Source organism: Thamnophis sirtalis, unplaced genomic scaffold (assembly GCF_051295495.1).
Source record: "Thamnophis sirtalis isolate CommonGarterSnake01/CBP01778 unplaced genomic scaffold, rThaSir2_p1.2 scaffold_5, whole genome shotgun sequence".
Taxonomy (NCBI): Eukaryota; Metazoa; Chordata; class Lepidosauria; order Squamata; family Natricidae; genus Thamnophis; species Thamnophis sirtalis.
The window spans coordinates 33,505,331-33,527,936 of NW_028261385.1; the positions used below are offsets into that span (position 1 = coordinate 33,505,331).

Sequence of the window (22,606 nt, forward strand, 5' to 3'; positions counted from 1 at the left end):
CGTAGAAGCAAATGATATCATGGGCGTCCCAGAAGCCCATAAGAAGAACATGTTCCTCGGTTACTGTGGCCGGGAAGTGTTCGAAACAGCGAAAAACCTCTTGGAACCGACCCCACTCCAAGCAGTGTCCTGATCTGCACTACAACAAATGCTGAAGACCCACTACGCGCCCAAGCTGTCCAAATACATTCGCCGGCATGAATTTAACATTCGAAACCAGATGGAGGGCGGATCTATCAATGAATATGTGGCAGCACTCCGAAAAGTCACAGCCTACTGTGAGTTCCGTGACCTAGATGAGCTGATTCTGGATCGCATAATTTGCGGCGTGCGAGACATTACTCTGCAGAGGAGGCTACTTGCTAAATCCAACCTCTCTCTGCAGATCGCACTAGACGAGGCTAGAGCATCCGAATCAGCCGCCAAATCGACGGAAACCCTACAGCGCCAGAGTGCACCTCTGGACGCGTGAAAAAGTACCCGCGTACATCGTGAGACTACAGAGCCCAAGAGCTCTGGAAGCGAGGAGGAAGACAGCTATCGCATGTGCAGTAGGCGCACAAAGCCGGTGCGAAAATTCATCTCACAAGTTCTGCCCTGCGCCAGCTGTGGAAAAGACAATGCCCGATCATCCTGCCATTTCCACGAAGCAACTTGCCAGTGATGCGAGCGGAAGGGGCACATCGCCATGGTGTGCTGCAGCGACTTCCCTACCACCACAAGACAGCCCAAGGATCACAAAACCGTAAACAGCGGCCCAAACCAGGTGCTTAACAGAAGTACCCACAGGAGTCAGAAGGCGATGATAGAATCGCCAACCATACGTCTGCCACACAAATCCGCACCGGGTGCCCAAAAAAGCTGAATGTCACTGTTCCAGTTAGACAAATCCGCACCAGGCGCCCCAAGAAGCTGAAAGGCACTGTCCTCATCAAGGACTCTCCATGCAAGATGGAGATCAACACCGGGTCATCACTGACCATAATCCCATGGTCAGTCCTAAAGCAAGTGATCCCCAAACTACAGAAGCGACACCTCCAAAGCCCTGACGTCCGCCTGCATGACTTCCAGGGGAACCAGGTCCCCATCGTGGGCCAAGGCACCTTCCGGGTGAACTACAAACAATTCTGCGAAAACTTCCCCATGATGGTGGTCAGCAGAAACCTTCAGAGCCTCCTGGGGCTTGATTGGTTCCAAGCTTTGGGATGGAAGTGACCGGAATCAGTGACCCCAGCCAGATGTTTACCTGACTTGCAATAAAGAGCTGTTGTTATTGGAGCCTTTATGTGCTTTCCTTTACCCGATCTAACAGGCGGCCTGTTCCAACTGTACGATTTGGAACGGGATCCGGAACCCACCATTGGTTGGTGAGTTGGCTACCTTATTGGGATCAGATATGGTCAGCTCCAGTCTCACCTTTCACCTTTATTACTCTGCCCAAGAATTTGACTCGGCTTTCCAGCAAAAAAAAACCAGACAGCACACAAGGGCCAAGCAGACAGATGTAAGTACCATGGCCAAGACATCAGAGGGTGAAATTGAATTTAGGGTCACAAATTGAAGCTTCATTGCCTGGATGGCAAGGTATGAAATTACACTCCTTTCTTAGTATGGTGAGCCAGGAATCACATGACACCTGGTAAGTTAAAAGGAGACTCTTGGCCTGCAGTCATAAGTGGAACACTTGATCCAGTAATATAAATCCTGTTGGGTTCAATCTGAATGGAGCTTATTTCTGAGAAAGCTTCTTATAGGTAGATTGCAATCCAATGTAGTTATTCCACTAAGTCTTTGGAACTTGCTTCTGAGTTATTATTAGACTACAACTTTGTACCTTATTTTATATGAGAATTCTAAGTGAATCCAATGAATTCTGGAGAGAAGCCACAGCCCACAACAGGAGAAGTATTTTCCCACTGGAGAGTTTCTGATTCAACTGCAGAATCTAGTTAGAAAGATATGAACCACTGGTCAAGGCAGTTGCAAATTATGGGAACTGTGGTATATCAATATTTGAAGGCCACAGATTTTCACTCTGAATTTAAGCCCATATAGCCAACAAAATAATACCGGGCTACGAGTAGCAGCAATGTGGCATGACTGTATCTGAAAGACTTGGGTCAGAGTCAGAAAGAATCTCCTCCAGAGAAAATGGGCATAAATATTGTATCGTAAGAATCATTCCAGGAGGAAAACGATGCAGACATGCGCCGACAGATGGCGCTGCCTCATACCATTTCCTAAAGCCCTGATGGGCGAATCCATTCAGGCAGGAGCGGGGGAAGAGATGGGAAGTTGAGCAGCAAGTGTCTCTTTCCTTCCGGTCCCCGCTTTCCCCTTTCCGCTTCTCTGCAGTTCCGGCGGCTGCTGAGGACGTGGCTTTTGGCTCACCGGCCTCTTCCTCTTCCGCGGCGGGCTGAGGCCTGCTGCGGGCCGTCATTTACCTGTTCACTCATCTAGCCCTCGGTCTGTGGAGGATGAGGAGGCCCCGCGGCGGCGGCGGCGGCTGAAGAGGCCGGGCGTGAGAGCCGGCAATGGAAGAAAAGTTCAGCGGGAGCAGCAGCGAGGCCCTGGCCAGAGGCGGGCGGCTGGGGCCTGTGGATGTGCCCAGCGCCCGGTAACTGACCGTCCTGGGATTGTTTAGCCGACAGGGCGAGCGGGTCCAGGGGGAGCCTGCGAGGAGGGTTCTTGTTTTTTGAATGGGACTAGAGGTCATTTTGACAAGACGCCGCCTGCAGCCGGGCTGACGTGAAGGCATCGTTTTCTCTGTAGAGCAAAGAATTGGAATTGGGATAGGATAGGATAGGATAGGATAGGATAGGATAGGATAGGATTCTTTATTGGCCAAGTGTGGTTGGACATACAAGGAATTTGACTTTGCTGCCTATGCTCTCAGTGTATATAAAGAAAAATAAAATACATTCATCAAGAATCATGATACAACATTTAAGTCATAGGTTACTAATAAGCAATCAAATTATAATAGGAAACAAAACAATATAAATTTTAATGATACAAGCAACAGGGTTATAGTCATAAGTGGGGAGAGATAGGTACTAGGAAGGAAGAGAAGAATAGTTTAGTTTATTTGGATTTATAATAATAGTAATTATTATAATAGTAATACAATCTTAGAAAATAATTTGACAGTGTTGTGGGAATTAGTTGTTTAGCCATGTGATGGCATGGGGGGGGGAACTGTCCTTGTGTTCCAGTTGTTCTGGTGAGCAGTGCTGTATAGTGTCGTTTTGAGGGTAGAAGGTTTTTCAGCTAGGTCTTCCTAGCGATGGAATCGCTCTTCTGCTACAAAAGTGGAAGCCCTGTTAGACTTTTACAGTTTATGCACTCCGTATCCTCATCAGTAGTTCTTTATTCCTTGCGTTGAAAGCTACAGACAGGGACAACAAGCATCTGTTCTTTCCCACTTGTGGTTTCCTTACGTTATCTTACACCTGCTAGATTTCTTCTCTGCAAAACTATTAAAGATTGTCCGTCTGTGTGTGTATGTGTGAGAGAGAGATGGCTATGTAATTTTAAGGCAGTATTTTCAAAAGTGGTTAACCATGGTCATCTAACAAAGATGATTAGAGGATTGGAGGCTAAAATATATAAAGAATGGTTGCAGGAACTGGGTATGTCTAGTTTAATGAAAAGAAGGACCAGGGGAGACATGATAGCACTGTTCCAATATATCAGGGGCTGCCACAAAGAAGTGGGAGTCAAGCTATTCTCCAAAGCCCCTGAGGGTAGGACAAGAAGCAATGGGTGGAAACTAAGCAAGGAGAGAAGCAATATGCATATTACAGCAACCTAGAACTAAGTTATTCTATTCTATTCTTGATGGAGCTAAGAGAAGCTTCCAAAATGGCTTTGTACCTAAGGTGGACTAAACCCCAGGGGCTTCCTTTTTCTAGGCTGCTTCCTTAATCACTACATCAAACTGGCTCCCCAGTTAAAGATATAGATGCACAATTTCCTTTAGTCATACATCACTATTCACTTAGAATAGCAATAGTCCTTTTACACTTAATTTATTTAGTGTAGTAAAGCCTACACTGAGCCAAATTCAAAGTTCAGTTTTAAAATATTTTCATTTATCAAAACCAACTTTATTTATCCTAGACTCCAATAAAACCCTAGCAGATTCTCTGTGACTTAGATAACCAGGTAAATGTACTAATTTTTATCATAGTGGAATCACCCCATCCTTGAATTCTTCCCAGTTTTTCCCCCCAAAATCCCCATAGGAGGCTTTTATTTCTATGGTCTAAAGTCAATATATTATTAGATGGTAACCTGGATAGAGCTCAATCTCCCATATTAAAACCATAATTGAAAAATATATTCAAATTAAGTAATGAAATATTTTAAATTGTCTTTTGATTTTTCCATTAGAAGTAAAAATGTTTATAGCCTTATGGTAATTTTAATTCTAGAATTGATACATTGAAAGTTAACTTACCTAAAATATGTTTACATAATTGTATAGCCTTGCTTGAAAAGTTAGCATTTAACTTTTTTCTTCTTCTTTTCAGCCTGACTAAATATATAGTGTTATTATGTTTAACTAAATTTTTGAAGGCTCTAGGATTGTTCGAATCCTATGATCTCTTGAAAGTAGTTCACCTTGTACAATTTATCTTCATTGTAAAGCTTGGGTGAGTTGGCTTTTGTTTTTCAGCACTTGTTGTTATCATTTGGTTTGTATCTAAAACCCTTTGGAGATTCTTGGTCATCCAGGTCATAGCTGTCCCAAAGGTGCTTTTTCAAGAGGCAACTGTACTTTCTTGTTTTTCTTTGAAGACGTTTAGCTTCTCATCCAAGAAGCTAAACATCTTCAAAGAAAAACAAGAAAGTACAGTTGCCTCTTGAAAAAGCATCTTTGGGGCATGTGTATCTAAACACTTTTCCTGGAGGAAGTGGTCATCATCATAGACTTGTTGAGATCATAGGACTGTTGAAAATTTATGGTCTTCTGTTGTCAAGCATACTCCCTTATTTTAATTCATTTTCATAGCTATCTCTAGTCATTGTTGGTGTCAGTCAGGCCATTGTCTGTAATTAAATGAATTTTATTTTGTCACAAAAAATCTGCAACAGTAGTTTGCTAGAATAATTAGCATCAATTTAGAGTTCAGACCATTGTCAAAAGTATGTTTGCAAATTGCTTTTGGTTAATTGGCTAGTAAAAATATTGCAGATGTTTTTATAAGTTTATTTCTACATATCTTTTAAATAAGTATGTAGAAATAAATACATAAACAATGCAAAAATGTTGTTTTCCTCTAGCTTTCTATAAATCTATATTAATTCCTACATGAAATAAGTTTGTTGGGTTTCAGATTAGAAATGATGGATTTGTCTTATTCTATGAAATGAATGCTTTAAAATGCCATAGCCAAATGTACAGGATATATAAATATAATGTAGGCACTGATCTTTTTTTTCTAAATTTCAGTCATTGACTAACAGGATCTTGTATTTCTACAGATCTGCATTTTTTACCATTTTGATTCAAAAACCATTTTCTTCTGGAAAACCAGTAACTAAGCATCAGGTCTGTAGAACTTTGATTACAGAGATCATGTTTATATGAACTTGTTTAAAGGAATTGTTAAAGACAAGCTGTGTATATGTATGGATCAGAACATAGCATATAGAATTAAAATGACAGAATGCTTATTTCAGTTGGAAATCAATTGTAGTATTGCAGAAACATCTCCAAAATTGTATTAAATCATATGAAAGATTCAAGATATTTTTCATGATTTAAATTGGAAAATGCATTTTGGAAAGCTTAAACATATTTTGTCTCTTATATATTTCTGTCTCTGCAATAGTTTATTAAAGTTAAGAATTGATACAATCAGGTTCCCTATAGAAATACATTGAAAACATAATATTAGTTCTCTACATTATTTATATTTTGTTATATTTACAATCCAAGACCAAATGCCATTCTCTAAAGTAACCAAAGCTCAATTGCCAGTTCAAGAAATTATATATTAGCTGCTATTACATGCAGTCCTCGACTTACAATAGTTCATTTAATAACTGTTCAGGGGTTGCCACACAGAGGGAGTCAAACTATTCTCCAAGGCACCTAAGGGTAGAACAAGAAGCAGTGGGTGGCAACTAATCAAGGAGCGAAGCAACTTAGAACTGAAGAGAAATTTCCTGACTGTTAGAACAATTAATCAGTGGAACAGCTTGCCTCCAGAAGTTGTGAATGCCCCAACACTGGAAGGCTTTAAGAAGATGTTGGATAGCCATTTGTCTGGAACGGTATAGGGTTTCCTGCATAGGCAGGGGGTTTGACTAGAAGACCTCCAAGGTCCCTTGCAACTCTGCTATTGTATTGTATTGTATTGTTCAGTTACATCGGCACAGAAAAAAGTGACTATTTTTCACACTTAAAACCATAACAGCATCTCCATGGTCACATGATCAAAATTCAGACACTTGGCAACTGACTTATATTTATGATGGTTGCAGTGTCTGGAGGTCATGTGATCAAGCAAAGTCAATGGGGAAGCCAGATTCACTTAACAACCATGTTATTAATTTAACAACTTAAATTATTAATTAATTTATTCACTTAAAAACTTTTGTTAAAATTCACTTAACAAATGTTTCACTTAACAACAATTTTGGGTTCAATTGTGGTTGTAAGTCCAGGACTATCTGTATTACAGGCAGACGTGTCATTTAATTTCATGCATTTATTTAAAGTATCTTATGTGCCACAACTCTGGGTGGCTCACAACAAAAATAAAACCATAACAACAATAACAACAACAAATAGTAAAAGCAGTACATCACCAACTACAATTCCCCAGCTCTAACCTTACTCTTTCCCACTGGGGAAGAGCCAACTTTTTAAAGCCTTCCTGAAAGCTAAAATATTGGGGTCCTTCTAGGAGGAAGTTGTACGCAGTATTTTGTGAGAAAATTTAGCGACAAGTATTCTGAATTCATTTGTTATATATTAAGGAATTAGTTTAATCTAGGATTGGGGGTGTAGCATTTTGGTAATGAAATTGTTTTGTTAATTGAGATAAGGACTGAAATTATCCAATTCTTTTTGTGGGGAGAATTTTGGAGGTTTTTTTAATGTTTTTTTTAAATGTTGAAAAACAATGTGTAATAGTTCAACAGTGAAAGCTTAGCCTGATTTTATGTATTTTTCTCAAGATGGTAGAGCTTGGTGTTGCAATTCTATAGAGCTTTGGATACTGCAGAGAAAAGAGTTTAGTGGGCATCCAAAGTTCTATAATTCTGCAATTGTACTAAAACTGTTTAAATGTGAATTATTGAATTTTGTATTTCAGAGTTAAATAATCTAACAAAACATTGGGTATGCTTTTTAAGAGAATGATTTGTATTCGGAATTGAGTATAGGAATCCTCATGCATTTTTCTTTTCTTCCAGTGGATCAAAATAATTAAACATGCTGTTGTTGGTTGTATAATATCATTCTTGTGGTTTTTTGGCCTTACTCTGTGTGGACCACTAAGGTAAATATATTGTGGATTTACCCATGAAAAATGTGATGTACAAATCAAGTTGATTTAGGTTAGCCTTCTCCAATCCTACAGAAGTATTAAAACAAAATTTCCCTCCCAGCCAGCTCAAATTAGTAGTATTTGAACCCAGTCACAGTAATAGCAAAAAGCTAAATTAAAAGGTTACGAGATCTTAAAACAGACTGAGACGCCACAAATGTCCATGATTGTAGCATCCATTTCCTGGACTGTGAATTAAAATCTGCATTATAACTCTTGGAGAAGTTTTAATCTTTTTTCTTTCACCAGTTTGAAACAAGTATATTGAGTCTAGAATTCATAACTTTATGCTAGCCAAAACAAAAGTTATGTTAGCCCAGATTTCAGTGCAAACCTATACCCTTTTTTTTCAGAAATTGATCTATTTAGTGATGGAGAAGGAGTTTTTTCAATGGTATGACTTGTACTTATCCTGTGCAAGGTTACTTAAGAGTAGTATTGAGAAAATATAGATGAAATTCTTAATATCTAGATCATCATTGAACCAGAGAGACAGGCAGAATTTTATTTCTGTTGTATCTTGCAAAACTCAGCATAAGACATACTGTATCCCATACCCCCAACTATAGACAGATGGGAAGAATGAGAGGGTACTGAAACAAGTGTTCTGATTAAGTTGGTAGAAAGAAATACTGTTTGAGTGTTTGAGCCTCAGGCTTTCAAATTAGTGTCTTACAAAATTATATGCTATGTTTTTCTTTTGCAGAACTGTGTTGATTTTTGAGCATAGTGATATTGTTGTCATTTCATTACTCAGTGTCCTGTTCACAAGTTCCAAAGGAGGGCCAGCAAAGGTATCCTTTGTTTTACAAAAAACTTTACGTAATAAAAGTTTTCATATTACCTGTTTCTTTGTTGCCAGAAGTTATTCAGAGTATTTGTCTCTTTTTATAACCAGCTTCTCCATCTTTTTCCCCAGACTAGAGGTGTGGCATTTTTTATAATTGCTGTGATCTGCCTGCTGCTTTTTGATAATGATGATCTCATGGCTAAAATTGCAGAACACCGTATCCTTTCTGATTTTATAATAGAGAGATTTTTTTTTACTAGCTGCTTAATTTTAACGAACCTGTTAACGTACTGGAAAAAATGAAGTGCTTTATTCTGTTAGAAATTATGTCCAATTGAATTGCTATTTCTGAAATAAACTTGCTAATACATAACATAATTATTAATGGTTATGTAATAGCATACTTTAGTATGCTGAGGCTTGTTGGTTTTTATAAAAAAAAGTAGAGTTAATTTCCTTGATTTTCTTCTTCCTTGAAAAATAATGAGAAAGGAAACTATAGTTATACCTTTTTCATTCCTGTTAATTAATGTGATTATGAAAAGAACTAAGGGCTTTTTTTTTGGTTTCTCTATATATAACAATGCTTATTGTTTATTGCCTATATGCCATTATGCTCTGCAAGGAATATAGCATTTTGTTTTAAAGTGCAAGCAGAATAAACTGAAAAATACTGCTTAACCTGCTGTTGTTTCCAAACACAGTGGAATATAAAGTAAAATAACTTTACTGTAATATCTTTAGCTCTTATTAGAAACTGGTATTTAACTATAATCAGGATTTCTCCCTAGTGAGAAAATATAAAAAACTGATACCCCAAGTGAAAAGGGCCTGCTCTTGATAATTCTCTGCTACAATCCCTATCCCTGACCCAGATCATTTGAAGCTTTAAAGCAGGGGTGTCAAACTCAAGGCCTGTAGGCTGCATCCAAGCCGTGGGGTGCTTAGATCTGGTCCGCAGGGCCACCCTGGAAACAGCCAAGCACCGTCCCATAGTGCCTCTGCCAATGAAAACTGAGCAGGGGTGGGCTGCGTGCGGCCCTCTGGAGCTCCATTTTCACTGGCAGAGGGCTGCAGGCCATTTCTGCCAAAAATGGGTGCCTCCAACATAAGTAATGTCAAGCTGACCATGACCGCCCACCCACCCTGAGATGAAACAACCCTGATTCAGCCCTAAGTGAAATTGAGCTTGACACCCCTGCTTTAAAGCAAGAGTAATTCTTTAAACTTGGGAGGGTGAGGGGGGGGTGGAGAGTGGGGAATATACAAAGTAAAGATTCGGCATGCTACTGATGCTGCCAAATAGACAATTTAACTTAATGGTTTCATACAGAGTTAAAAGCCTGAGGATACTTTATTTTCTACAATATCCCTTGGCCAATGTCTGTGGTCAAGGTAGTGATCTCTCAGTCACCTAATATTGCCTTCTGATTACCAAAAATGACTGGAAATTTATTATCACAGTTTCTCCTGAGCGTGTTCATGCAAGGTGGTCAGAAGAATGCTGTTGTCAGTCCAGAAAGCTACTGAGATATTTAGGAAAATCAACAGTAGACATGCATCATAACACCAATTAAGCATTAGGTCAGAGGGCTCCATACAGCTTGTGAAAAAAGCTGTTACCATGATCATAACCCTCTCTCACCATGGTTGCTGAAAGCACAATTTTCCAACATCTTATGACAGGTGACATCTGAAAACAGTCATGAAATAAGTATTGAAGTAGTCCTCACATAATGACCATTTGTTTAGCAACTGTTGAAAGTTATGGCATTGCTGAACAAATGATACTTATGTCTGGTCCCCAAAATTATGGCCACACCTGCAGTCACATGATCAAAATTTGGGTGCTTGGCAACCTACCTGTATTTAGGACTGCAAGGGTGCCTCAAAAGGGACCAAGCCAAGTCTTGCTTGGATCAGGGTGGGTCCTTAGTGACTGTTGAGATTTGGTTAATAACAACAACAGGGATTGCTGTTGCTAAATGATGTTGTCAATGACAATCCTCTTATAACCAGAGCACTTGTTGATGGAAATTTCAATCCCAATTACTGTCATAACTCAAAGATTATCTAAATCGGGTTTTTAAAAAATCCTGCAAAGACACTGAAAATAGTGGTGCCCACTTGTTGTATGCTACCTTGTTACCTCAGCCTCTCAAAAATGTTACGTCCATCAGTAAAATTGTAGCTGGGTCATGAATTGCTCAATTCTGTTTACCAGGAATGTAAAATTAGAATCTAAGTTATAATTTCTTCACACTGAAGAATTCCTAAGTTGGTCCCATAAATAATTACCACAGTATTGCCCCCTTAAGAACATAAAGCACACAATTCTCCTTCAGAGGCCATTAACTATCTGCAGAATAATGAGCCAGATTTCTTAATAAATCAAGATCCAGATTTTTAGCATGTCTACAGATTAGGTTCTTGATAGGAATGCATTCTGTTTGAGGCTATGGAACATTACCTTTGGTAAAAATAAAAAATAAGGAACAAGATGGAACTGCTAGTAGAAGACTATTCCATAAGATTTCAGTGTAAAGGTTATAACTCACTTTGGAAACTTTTCCATTAAATTGAAAATGGTTATTTACTGTATATGTTAGCATATGTATTGTAAAGATGTTTCCAATGTGTGTGTTATATGGTTGGGGTTTTTTAAGAGCTATCAACCAATTAACAAAGAAATAGCAGTTATAAACAGCTAACAAAATAATATAAAAATTTACAAAAATCCAAAAAGGAAAAAAGGGGGGCCTGGGAAAATTATACCATGAACAAAGCAATTCCAAAATATTTGCCCAGATTGTTAAAAATTCCTCTTACTTGTTCCTTTGTTTTTCACCTTTAAGAAAATTGTTTGTGATTGAGTAATACCTAGCTTACCCTTCAAAAATCAGATGAAACTCATTTTTTCACTATAGGGATTGTCTTTCATTTAATTTCTTTAAGAAAGTAATTAATAGAAATCAAAATGTTGTTCTTGTTATGTATGCCTGAATGAGACAGGGATAAGGTCCTGTTGCAGAATTTTCCTGAACTTCATTTTTTTTAGCTGAAGGACATCATGACAGTGCTTTAACCCATATGCTTTATACAGTCATCACTTTCCTAGGAGTTGCAGATCATAAGGTAAATGCTGAATGAACTGTTGAAAAGATAGTAACTCAATTATTTTACTGTTAGAAAACTTTTTTAAAAAATACTATCATTAGTTTCTGCTGAATTATTTTAATTTTTTTGGACATGCACAATACTTAAATGTAAGTATCTTTGTAGACGGACATGTTTCAATCATTTTTTATTTGGAGATAAGTCCCATTGTACTTAGGGTAGCTTACTTCACAGTAGAAAGGCTACATTGTATTGCAACAGCATTGAGAAATCATATTTATATTTAATGACCTTCAATTTGCAGTAATTTATTATGTATTTGTATCATAATGGCAGTATGTTAGGGAGCAGATTTAGGAAACTGGAAATTTGGATATCACTAGGTACAACTTTAGGCATTGTTTTATCAATTGTTTCCAAATTTCAGGGGCTGCCAATAATTTTATATGCATCTTTCTTCTGCTTTCTGAGAAAAATGTAGTTTGTGGTGTTTATTAACAGAGATATACTTAAAGGAATATTGAGCATTTGTTTTTTTGAGTGTTAATTGAAGTTTTTACTTTTTGCTTTTGGTAGGGTGGAGTAATCTTGCTTGTATTAGCATTGTGTTGTAAAGTTGGATTTCACACAGCTTCCCGAAAACTCTCAGTCGATATTGGTGGAGCCAAACGCCTTCAATCATTATCACATCTTGTTTCAGTTCTCCTTCTGTGTCCTTGGGTGATTGTTTTGTCTCTAACAACAGAGGTAATTAGCGTCACTTGACTATTAAAGATAAAGTCTCATTCTGATGTCAAAACATTATATCTAAGTCATCTTTGTTAATGAAGTCAGTACCTTCAATCCATGACTCTAAGGCAGTTTTGTTTACTCCATGCCTTTCCCAAAAGAATGGGGATTGAAACTTCTGCAGTTTCATCTTGAAACATGTTCTCTAGAAGAAGTGGCTTTTTGCACTTCTCTCATTTCCCAAAGATAAATGGACCAAAATGGATAAAATAGAAGAAACCTCCTGGCGTGACTATCCCCCCTTTATCATAAAGGAGGCGCAATCAAAGCAGAATAACACATCCTGCTCAGGGTAAGGGAAAGATGTTTTGAAGGGGCAGATTCCTGCAGTGTTTCACAGCTTGACACAGAGAATACTACAGTAGTTTTTAGATGAAATTATGAAGGAATAGGTAAATGCTAGCAATAATAATAGCACTTAGACTTATATACTGTTTCACGGTGCTATGCAGCCCTCTTTAGCGGTTTACAGAATCAGCATATTGCCCCAAACAATCTGGGTCCTCATTTTACCAACTTCGGAAGGATGGAAGACTGAGTCAACCTTGAGCCGGTCAGAATCGAACTGTCAAACTGTGGCAGCTGGCAATCAGCAGAAGTAGCCTGCAGTACTGCGTCACCATGGCTCTTCTATTACGTATGCTTTGCCAATTACAGAAGTTAGAAATGCAACTGTAGTCCACTTTTTTCTGAAACTGATATCAAAATTTCAGCTGATTTTCACCACTCCAAATTTCACTTTCATTTTTTAAATAACTCATCAATTTAATCCAATTTCTTGCTAGCTTTAAGAAAATTGCCTTTACAATTTTACAAATTTTTCTACTTTTTCCTTAAATATTTTTATAAATCTAATGGGTTATAATTAGAAAGTGTGTTGGGGTATCTTTGAGTCATTCTTGACTTCTTGGAATTGCCTGGATAAGTCCCTGCAGTTTTCTTGCCAAGGTTTTTCGGAAGTGATTTGCTGTTGCCTAATTCCTAGGGCTGAGAAAAGTGACTGGTTGAAAGTCACCAAGCCTAGTATTATGCCTAAAACAGGACTAGAATTCATTATCTCCTGGTTTCTAGCCTGGTACCTTAACCATCAAACTGGCTTTCTAATCAGAAAGTTGATCAATTAAAATTCTGAATTTACTCTGATGAACAGTACTGTAGAGATTGCTAAAGCAAGTTCTTGGATATTTATGATGAATGTTGTACTCAGGGATTTTAATTTGATCTTGCATGATATTTTCTTACGGTATATATTTATTTATCTTAATAATTAGTTATTCCTAAACTGTTGAGAGACCCTGAGTACACAGTATTGTTTTCAAATCATAAAATGTGTTGATAAACGATGCTAATTTTTGTTTGTTTCAGAAGTAAAGAAAAATATGTTGTTCAATAATGTATAATGTATATACAATATTTAAATATTACTGCCTGTATTTACATATTTGCATATTTTGATTGCAGAGCAAAGTAGAATCATGGCCTTCCCTCATCATGCCCTTTTTAAGTGTAATCTTTTTTGTCATAATTTTGGACTTCTATGTAGAATCTGTGTGTTTTGTCAAGATGGAAGTTTCAAAATGTGCCCGCTACGGATCCTTTTTCATTTTCATTAGTGCTTTAATTTTTGGTAATTTTTGGACACATCCAATAACAAACCAGCTTCGTGCTATGAACAAACCAGCACACCAGGAAACTACAGAACATGTTATATCTGGAGGAGTGGTAGTCAGTGCCATTTTCTTTATATTATGTAAGTATGACTGGGGTTTTTTTGGAAAAAAATGAAATATTGTTCAAGATATTTGCTTGCATTGATAAAAAGACCTTGATATCACAAAATGCACTCATTTGCTGTGTTTTTTCCCAAATACCAAGCTGAAATTTCTAGATGTAAATCATCACTATTGCTACTATAGAGATTTAGTTCACAGAGAACTGCATTGTTCACTTTAAAGTAAATCAATAAGTTACACTAACTGCTCTGAACGTAAACTTGTGTACACATGCACGAAAGCATTCCCTGTCGCTTATTTCTGTTGCCAGATGAAGACAAGGTGACTAGGTTTACAGTTTCTAGATTTTCTTTGGAAGCAATTTCTTGCTTCAATTTTTATAATAGTACCTATCAAATTGCATGAATTATCTCCTTTGAAAATCCTGCCTTGGTTAACATGTCCATAGGCTAAATTGCAGAAATAGATTAGGTTTTTTTAAAAATTTGAGGTTTCTTGCTATTCAATCCATGGAAGATTAGTGATTAGTTATTGTTTAATTTGGGGGGTAGGGGGAGATATCTAGTACTTGAGACCATCTCCAGGTCTGGCTATTTATTGTGTTTCTTTCAGCAGCTGTGTATTTTAATTATTGTGTTTGTTTTTGTTTCATCTTTCTAATGTTGTTCATCATTCTGACTCATTTGTTGAGAGGGTGGCCACATACAACAATCAATAATAAAATGCCATCATGGAGCTTAACCTGAAGCACACAAAAAACCAAAATCACCCTATGCATTAAGTGATTAAGTAGCTAGCATGGTATAAAACTGAACTGATATTGAATAGTCTGAGTCTCTGTAAAAAAAAAACTTTTTAAAATGCGTTTGTATTTCATGTGAGACATAGGCATTTTTTTTTCCTTTTCAGCTGCCAATATTCTTTCCTCCCCAACACGGAAAGGGCAGAAAGGCACTCTTATTGGTTATTCGCCAGAAGGAATACCACTGTACAATTTTATGGGTGATGCTTTACAGCACAGCTCTCAGTCCTTGCCTCGATTTATTAAAGAATCACTGAAGCAAATTCTTGAGGAGTCTGACTCAAGGCAGATCTTTTATTTTCTATGCCTAAATCTGGTAAGCTTATCTTTAAAATAGCTAACCGTGTGTGAATTTGAGAGAGAGAGAGAGAAATATATGAAATTACTTTTTTTTAAATTTAGCATTGGGAATAAAACAGAAGCCTCCATTTAATGTAAATCTCCCTGGAAGGACCTGCACTGATAATTTTAGACAAAAGAAATCCCATAGATAACTTGGTAAAACAGTTTTGTCCGTAAGGACTGCAGTCAAAGACTAATTTTATTTCCTTGCATTTTCCTATGAATGTTAACTTCACAAAAAATGTATATATCCTTAAGGAGCTGCTGTATTTTTCAGAGTATAAGACGCACCCCCCCCAAAAAAAAGTGGTTGGAAAAGTCTGTGCATCTTATACAGTGAATATTATGGCAGGGGGAAGGGTTAATGTGGCACACATCAGTTGTTCTACAATGGACTGTGGTGGCAAACAGGCTGTGGCAGCAAATGAGCCAGATGAATACCAGGTGGATGCTGGGAGGCAGAGGCAGATTTTTTTTTCTTATTTTCCTCCCCAAAAGCTAAATATGTCTTATAGTCTGGAGCGTCTTATAGTCCAAAAACTACAGTAAGTCATCCATTTAGTTAGCAGTAAAACTAACGACAGTGTTTTACAGAACTGACATGGCTTGTGAACTAATCTAAAGGGCAGCTGCTTTTAAAACTGATGACAAAATTCAAAAGCATTAGGTGATATGGGATGAGACATTGTTGTTCATAGGACATAAAGTGGATGGGGGGAGGAAATACTAAAGTAAGAATATTTTATTCTTTTCCATTACTTTTATATGTTCCTATATAATATCAATCAGCTTCATCCAAGCTTTGTACCCTGAACTCCAGAATATGCGATCTTACCCAAAAATTGCAACTGCCAAAACTGTTCAAGAAGGAGCTGTGCCTCAGTGTGCAGAATTGATTGACTTGGAGTAGCACTTTCTTTCTGTTTCCTCTTGGAAATAGGGTGATACTTTGTTCTCTTAGCTGTTTCCTTGGCCACCTTGCCCAACCATTATTAAAAGCCTTGTTGAAAACATTTTTGATCCTGTCTTACACTGTGCATTTTAAATGTTCAGGCATAAAATTGCACGTTGAAAAGAAATAAGGGATCAGTGGATTATTTATCAAAGCTAAATAAATTACTAAAAGACTAGCAATAGCACTGTAGATGCAGTGGCGCAGTGGTTAGAATGAAGTAGTGCATGCTAACTCAATGTTCACTCCAGGAGTTCGATTCTGAGCAGCTCAAGGTTGACTCAGCCTTCCATCATTCTGAGGTCGGTAAAATGAGGACCAAGATTGTTTGGGGGCAATATGTTGACTCTATAAACTGCCTAGAGAGGGCTGTAAAGCATTGTGAAGTGGTATTTAAGTGTAAGTGATATTGCTGGGCTTATATACTGCCCCATCGTGCTTCTTAGCACTCTCTGAGCAATTCACAAATACTAGCACATCGCCCCCAACAATCTAGCCCCTCATTTTACTGATCTCAGAAAGATGGAAGACTTGAATCAACCTTGAGCTGTTCAGGATCGAACTCCTGGCTGTGAATCATCTTAGCCTGCAGTACTGCATTCTAGCCACTGTGCCACCATGGCTCAAAAGACAAGCAGCGAAACTTTTTTCTACATCTTTGTTTTAATAGTTGTTGTGAAACAGAAATCATTTTTGAGTATAATTTTCTCTTTTATAAAAGCAAACATGAAATGCTTATTCAGAATATAATTTGCTTCCAGATTATACTTTGTAGACTAGTATATGTATCTGTTTTTTAAAAGAAATTCCCATTAGGTATGAATTTTTCTAATGAGTTTGATATGTAAGACTAATGTGTTTCATTTTGAAAGACAAAATTATTTTTTATATTTTTTTTAGGCTTTTACATTTATAGAATTATTTTATGGTGTGTGGACCAATAGTCTAGGATTAATTTCGGATGGATTTCACATGCTTTTTGACTGTTCAGCTTTAGTTATGGGTCTCTTTGCAGCGCTGATGACTAGATGGAAAGCAACCCGTATATTCTCCTATGGGTATGTATACTGAATAAGATATAAAGATTTCTTAAAGGGTATAAAAACAAAGTTGTGAGACTAAAAGATAGGTAATTTACACCAAATAAACATAATGAAAAGACTTCAGTTACATTAAAGAATGATATATTGTTTTTGAATAATCACAGTTTATGTATTGTATTAAGACACTGAAGTTTTTTAAAGTCATGGTTTACAAACCGGAAGGAGAGGCAGACAACTCCCAACTCTTAATTTTCCACAAAATATTAAATACCTGGGGTTAGGATGGTGATTGAGCCTTTTTTAGACTTTTACTTCTGTCTTCTGGTCAAATGTATGTATGCATGCATGTACAGTATATCACAGAAGTGAGTACACCTCACATATTTGTAAATATTTAAGTATTTGTTGCCAGCAGTTTAGACATTAATGGCTGTGTGTTGCGTTATTTTGAGGGGACAGCACATTTACACTGATATACAAGCTATATACTCACTACTTTACATTGTAGCCAAATGTCATTTTCAGTGTTGTCACATGAAAAGATATAAATATTTACAAAATGTGCGGGGTATACTCACTTCTGTGATATACTCTATGTATGTATGTTTATTTATTTATGAACCTAATATTGTTGCAGTATATTTATCAGCAGTCAACCAGGGAAGATAATTATATTTTTTTTGTCTTATCCTTTTTACTGCACATTTTTAAATGTTCTATTTTTGTTTGCTTTTCCGTTTGTATTTGGGGAGGGGGAGGTTGGAGTTTGTATTTTAACTTTAGAAATAAAATAATCTGTTAAAAAAGTATGATGGAGTTTCCAGTCCCAATTAGCACTGTTAAACAAGGAGTATCAGAAATCTTGGAAATTTCAGCATATTCAGAACATCTCAGTATATTTTGTCTATAGTCTTATTCCTTGTTTTCTTAATTGCAGGTTTGGCCGTGTGGAAATACTCTCAGGTTTTATTAACGGCCTTTTTCTTATGGTAATAGCTTTCTTTGTCTTCACTGAGTCAGTGGCCAGACTGGTTGATCCTCCAGATATAGATACAAATATGTTGACTGTAAGTTTGCGAACTTTGTTTTCTATAATCTTTAAAAAATACTGCTCTAAAGCATTTTAAAATTCAGTATAAACAGGATTCAGTTTTCCAAGCATTTCTGATGCTGTTAAGTTCATAGAAGTTTCCCATGACAATGAAAATAAATCACACTTGGCTGGCCTCAGAATTGTCAACCTCAAAATTTTTTAAATAATGCTTTTCCTTTAGAGAAAAAGTGGTGGGAAGTGTGTAGAACTGAGACTGGCATCTCAGAAAGCCTTTATGTGCCAGAGCCACTGACATCCTACTACCTTTATGTGGCAATAATACTGAAGTGTTTGTAAATGGGCATAAAGTGTCATGATTTTAACTTTCTGCATAGCAAAAAATGGACAGTGTTATTCTGTTGTTGGTAATGGCAGAGAAAATGCAGCATTTACCCTTTGTTCCTCACGGAGAAAAAAACCTAGTGTCTTGTCATTGCCTCAATCAAAGGACTCAGAGTAGTGCATTCTCAAAATGAAAGTTGGGAGAAGTATGTGAATAGTAAAGGAAAGAATATGTGTCTGTTTATGTGCCCATGGCCCACCTAATCTAACATATTACCTTCTCTCAATAAAGTATATTTTGTCTATAAGGGGCTATTAATGATCAGCCTCTTTTAAGTAATGTACAATAGTAGAATAATCTATTATTGTTCTTCATGCCATGTATGCAATGGTTGCCATGCTTAAATAAAAATACATCCATATAGTATATAACTTGATTCCACTGAATCTTTTCTATCCAGGCTGAACTTATTGTGAAATCTATTTCAGGTTTCCCCTGGTTAAAGGAATCTGTATAATAAAAATTAGCAACTGTTTCACAGTTTGCTAAATTCCATCTTCTCCTTTGACTAAAACTTGGGACATAAGCAGGTTAGCAGATGCCACAATGATACAGTGGTAAATGGAATCTAATCTACATTTCTCTTATGGCCTGAAATTTAAATTATTTCTGAAATAGATTTAGTTGCAACCGCATTTGCAGAAGACCAGGAACGTTGTTTAATGACATACAACCAGTGCCAACATTAGGCTTCAATGTCAGGTTTAGGGCAATTTGCGAACTTCTTGAATGTTTTTTTTTCATATTCTTCAATGTGTTGTTATTTTTGTATTTAGTCCGATATTGCTTATTGTTTGTTTTAATGATGTTTTAACCCACTTTAACACTACTTGAAGCATTTTGATTAGGTGGCCATTGTAAATTAAATGAATGACTCAATCAGTCAAGCTTCACGTTGGTCCACTGCTCTTAAGAGTTTCCAAGGGGTATATCCATATATCATTTCCATAGTTAAACGGAATTAGCTGATTCTAAATCTTAATTAGCATCAAACCCTGATTAATATTAACAGTGAATATGTAAATGTACGCGGCTTAGGAATTTCATACACAGCAATATTGTAAACATATAGTCTTGCATTCTTCCATCTGTTTCTTAGTTGTGCAGAATGAAAGATCGTAGTTTTGTGTCATCGCATGAGAGATTCTTTATTCCCAAGAATTATGTAACCACTAAGTTTTATCAGCACCATGATTCTCTGAATACAAAACATATTATTTATATTGCAATATATTCATTCTGTTTTAATTAAGAATTCTGTAATCTGTAGGATGAGGATAACAACTTGGGGAAGTTGCTTTGGGCTGGGTTCTTTGTTTTTTTAGGCATAGTTAATGGCATTAAATAAAAATTTCTTTGTTCTCCTTCACGCAGCCTGTTTCAGTTGGAGGACTGATAGTAAACCTTGTTGGTATCTGTGCCTTCAGCCATGCCCATTCCCATGGGCCTTCTCGAGGAGGGTGCCATGCGCATGAGCACAGTCATTCCCATCACAGCCATGGTCATGGCCATGGCCATTCCCACAATGACCACGGGCACACTCATAATCATGGACATGGGCATGGATCGTTAGGAGGCAGCATGAATACCAATATGCGGGGTAAGTAGAAAGCAATGGATTTTTTATGACTTCCATTTTTATTTAACCATAGAATGACATATACGATAATATATATCTTATAAGGAAAGGCATCCTTCAGGAAGGGCATCCGGCCAGTAAACGCTCAGCTCTGTTCAGTCACCCCAACTCTACCCCAAATTAAGGGATTACAGGGTTGCAAAAGGGAGGTTTTTTTAATGACATATAAGATAAAGGCCTTTGGCAAACCCCCTTGGATTGTGTGTGTTTGTTGTTTGTTTTTTATCATTCTTATCCAGTTCTTGTTATCTTTGCTATTTTTTTATTCTTTATTTTTATTTCTGACTCTTTTATATTTTACTTGTGATCTACCCATAGTTATTGGGAATGGCAGACACATATAATAAATAAAGATTTTTAAAAAAATAGATCATAAAAGTATTTTAGGATATCAGGTTTTAAAATCTAATATAGATTGATTAGAGTACTTGATAGGAATACTTATCTCTACTGTTCACGTCGCCTAACTACTAAGTGTATTAATGATCTGTGTTTCCTTCCCCACTCCAGGAGTGTTTCTACATATCTTGGCAGATACCCTTGGCAGTGTTGGTGTTATTATATCAACAATTCTCATTCAACAGTTTGGATGGTTGATAGCTGATCCACTCTGTTCTCTATTTATTGCTACACTGATTTTTCTCAGTGTTATCCCTCTAATAAAAGATGCTTGTCAAGTACTCTTGTTGAGACTGCCTCCAGAACATGAAAAAGATCTGCACATGGCTTTAGAAAAGGTTAGAAGTAACAATGCCTATAATCTCAGACCAATGAATTTTTTTGGAGAAGCATAATATTGAATAGTATTATAGAATATTTATTACTGGTTATCTTGTGTTTTTCAACAGATCCAGAACATAGATGGTGTCATCTCCTACAGAGATCCTCACTTCTGGGGTCACTCTGCTAATGTGGTGGCAGGCACAATACATGTACAAGTAATGTCAGAAGCAATGGAACAGAGAATAATACAGCAGGTAGCTTAGTATGTTCATTCTTCATGAATCTTCAGTTCTCACACTTACGACTTTCTCTAGATTAGTGAAATATCAGTCACCAATACTACAAACAAATGGTAAAATCACCTTTGTGATAACATCTTCTGAAATTTGCTCATTGTCTTTAATTAGTAGAATGTTTAAACTGGCAGGTGATTTCATCATGTCTTGCATGTAACCCCCCTCTGTGGGCATTGTTGAAGGCAATCTTGGTCTGGGGATTATTCATTTTCAAAGTTATTTCCAAGCCTCCAAAAGTTTCCAACAGGTATAGCAGTGATAAGATGATTTAGATGAGGCAGGGATGGAACTGTGGAACACTTTATCCATTTTTTACATTAAAAAATAAGTATAACATATATGTAATTTGCTTGATGCATATATTTTTCTGTTCCTTCCTTGCTCCTTTAAAAAATGATGCTGAGATTGAACAGTACAATTCATTTCCCTTGTTTTCCAGTTTTGCTTGAAATTTCAGTATCTTGGGCACAATGTGCTTTCACTGTAGGTTTTGTGCATATTATGCTAATAGAAAAAGTAGAATCCTAGGTTAGACTTACTGAGACAACAAGTCATTCCTCTGCTGCCCAGAAAGAAGCTTTTAAAGAAAATGTATTTTTTTCGCATGCAGAAGATTTACAGCGTAGGTTATAGAGTAATATTTCTTGTCTAAGAACAGTTATCTCCCTTAGATCTTCAGAGAGAGTTTTGCTAAAAAATTAATGTTTGTGTTTCACTGTTCATTTTTTGTTTAGGTATCAGCTGTTCTCAAAGATTCTGGTGTTAACAATTTGACTATCCAGGTGGAAAAAGAAGCTTATTTTCAGCATATGTCTGGCCTCAGTACAGGGTTCCATGATGTCCTTGCAATGACAAAACAAATGGAATCCATGAAGTACTACAAAGATGGTACTTACATCATGTAATTTGGCGTCCACATCTGTCGATTTCACTATTTTCATTATTTCATCAAGAGAATTTGCACATAAATGTACAGATTATATATATGGATTTTTAGACAAACTGTTATATACCTTTAAAACCAGATCAAGAGGTTTATAAAAATATGGGACACCCATGACATATGCTGTATATATGGAAATAATGGCAATGTAAAATATTTGTATTTGGTGTCTTATTAAACTGATTTTGCTATATGAATATGGATGAGCACAAATGTATTGTACACTTTCCCCCAAAAGGAATAATGAACAATTCTCTTCCATTCCAATCTAAAATTGTTTTCATAAGCTTTGAAAAGAACATTAGCAAACTCCATTAAAAAAAAGTCTTCAAAATTATTTTGAAGTTTTAATGCTGTATGTTGACCCACCCAAATATTTTTAAAAATATGAAATACAAATGTACATTTTTATATTAATTCCATTTCTGTATACAAT

General features: G+C 36.7%; 1 protein-coding gene across 2 annotated transcripts; it reads left to right on the top strand.

Moving 5' to 3' along the window:
* Nucleotides 1-2,350: 2,350 nt before the first annotated feature.
* SLC30A5 (solute carrier family 30 member 5) lies at nt 2,351-22,363 on the top strand. 2 transcript variants are annotated; one of them, XM_087715593.1, is made up of 16 exons: nt 2,351-2,617; nt 4,536-4,658; nt 5,491-5,557; nt 7,432-7,517; nt 8,272-8,359; nt 8,485-8,572; nt 11,414-11,490; nt 12,049-12,219; nt 13,723-14,011; nt 14,904-15,112; nt 16,991-17,148; nt 18,071-18,200; nt 19,944-20,169; nt 20,719-20,945; nt 21,057-21,193; nt 21,962-22,103. In XM_087715593.1, coding segments are annotated over exons 1-16 (2,160 nt in total). In that variant the 5' UTR covers nt 2,351-2,534; the 3' UTR covers nt 21,963-22,103. The 2 variants fall into 2 exon arrangements, with proteins under 2 accessions (XP_087571719.1, XP_087571718.1); XM_087715592.1 differs by having other exon boundaries at nt 2,353-2,617; nt 21,057-21,185; nt 21,962-22,363.
* The last annotated feature ends 243 nt before the right edge of the window (nt 22,364-22,606 follow it).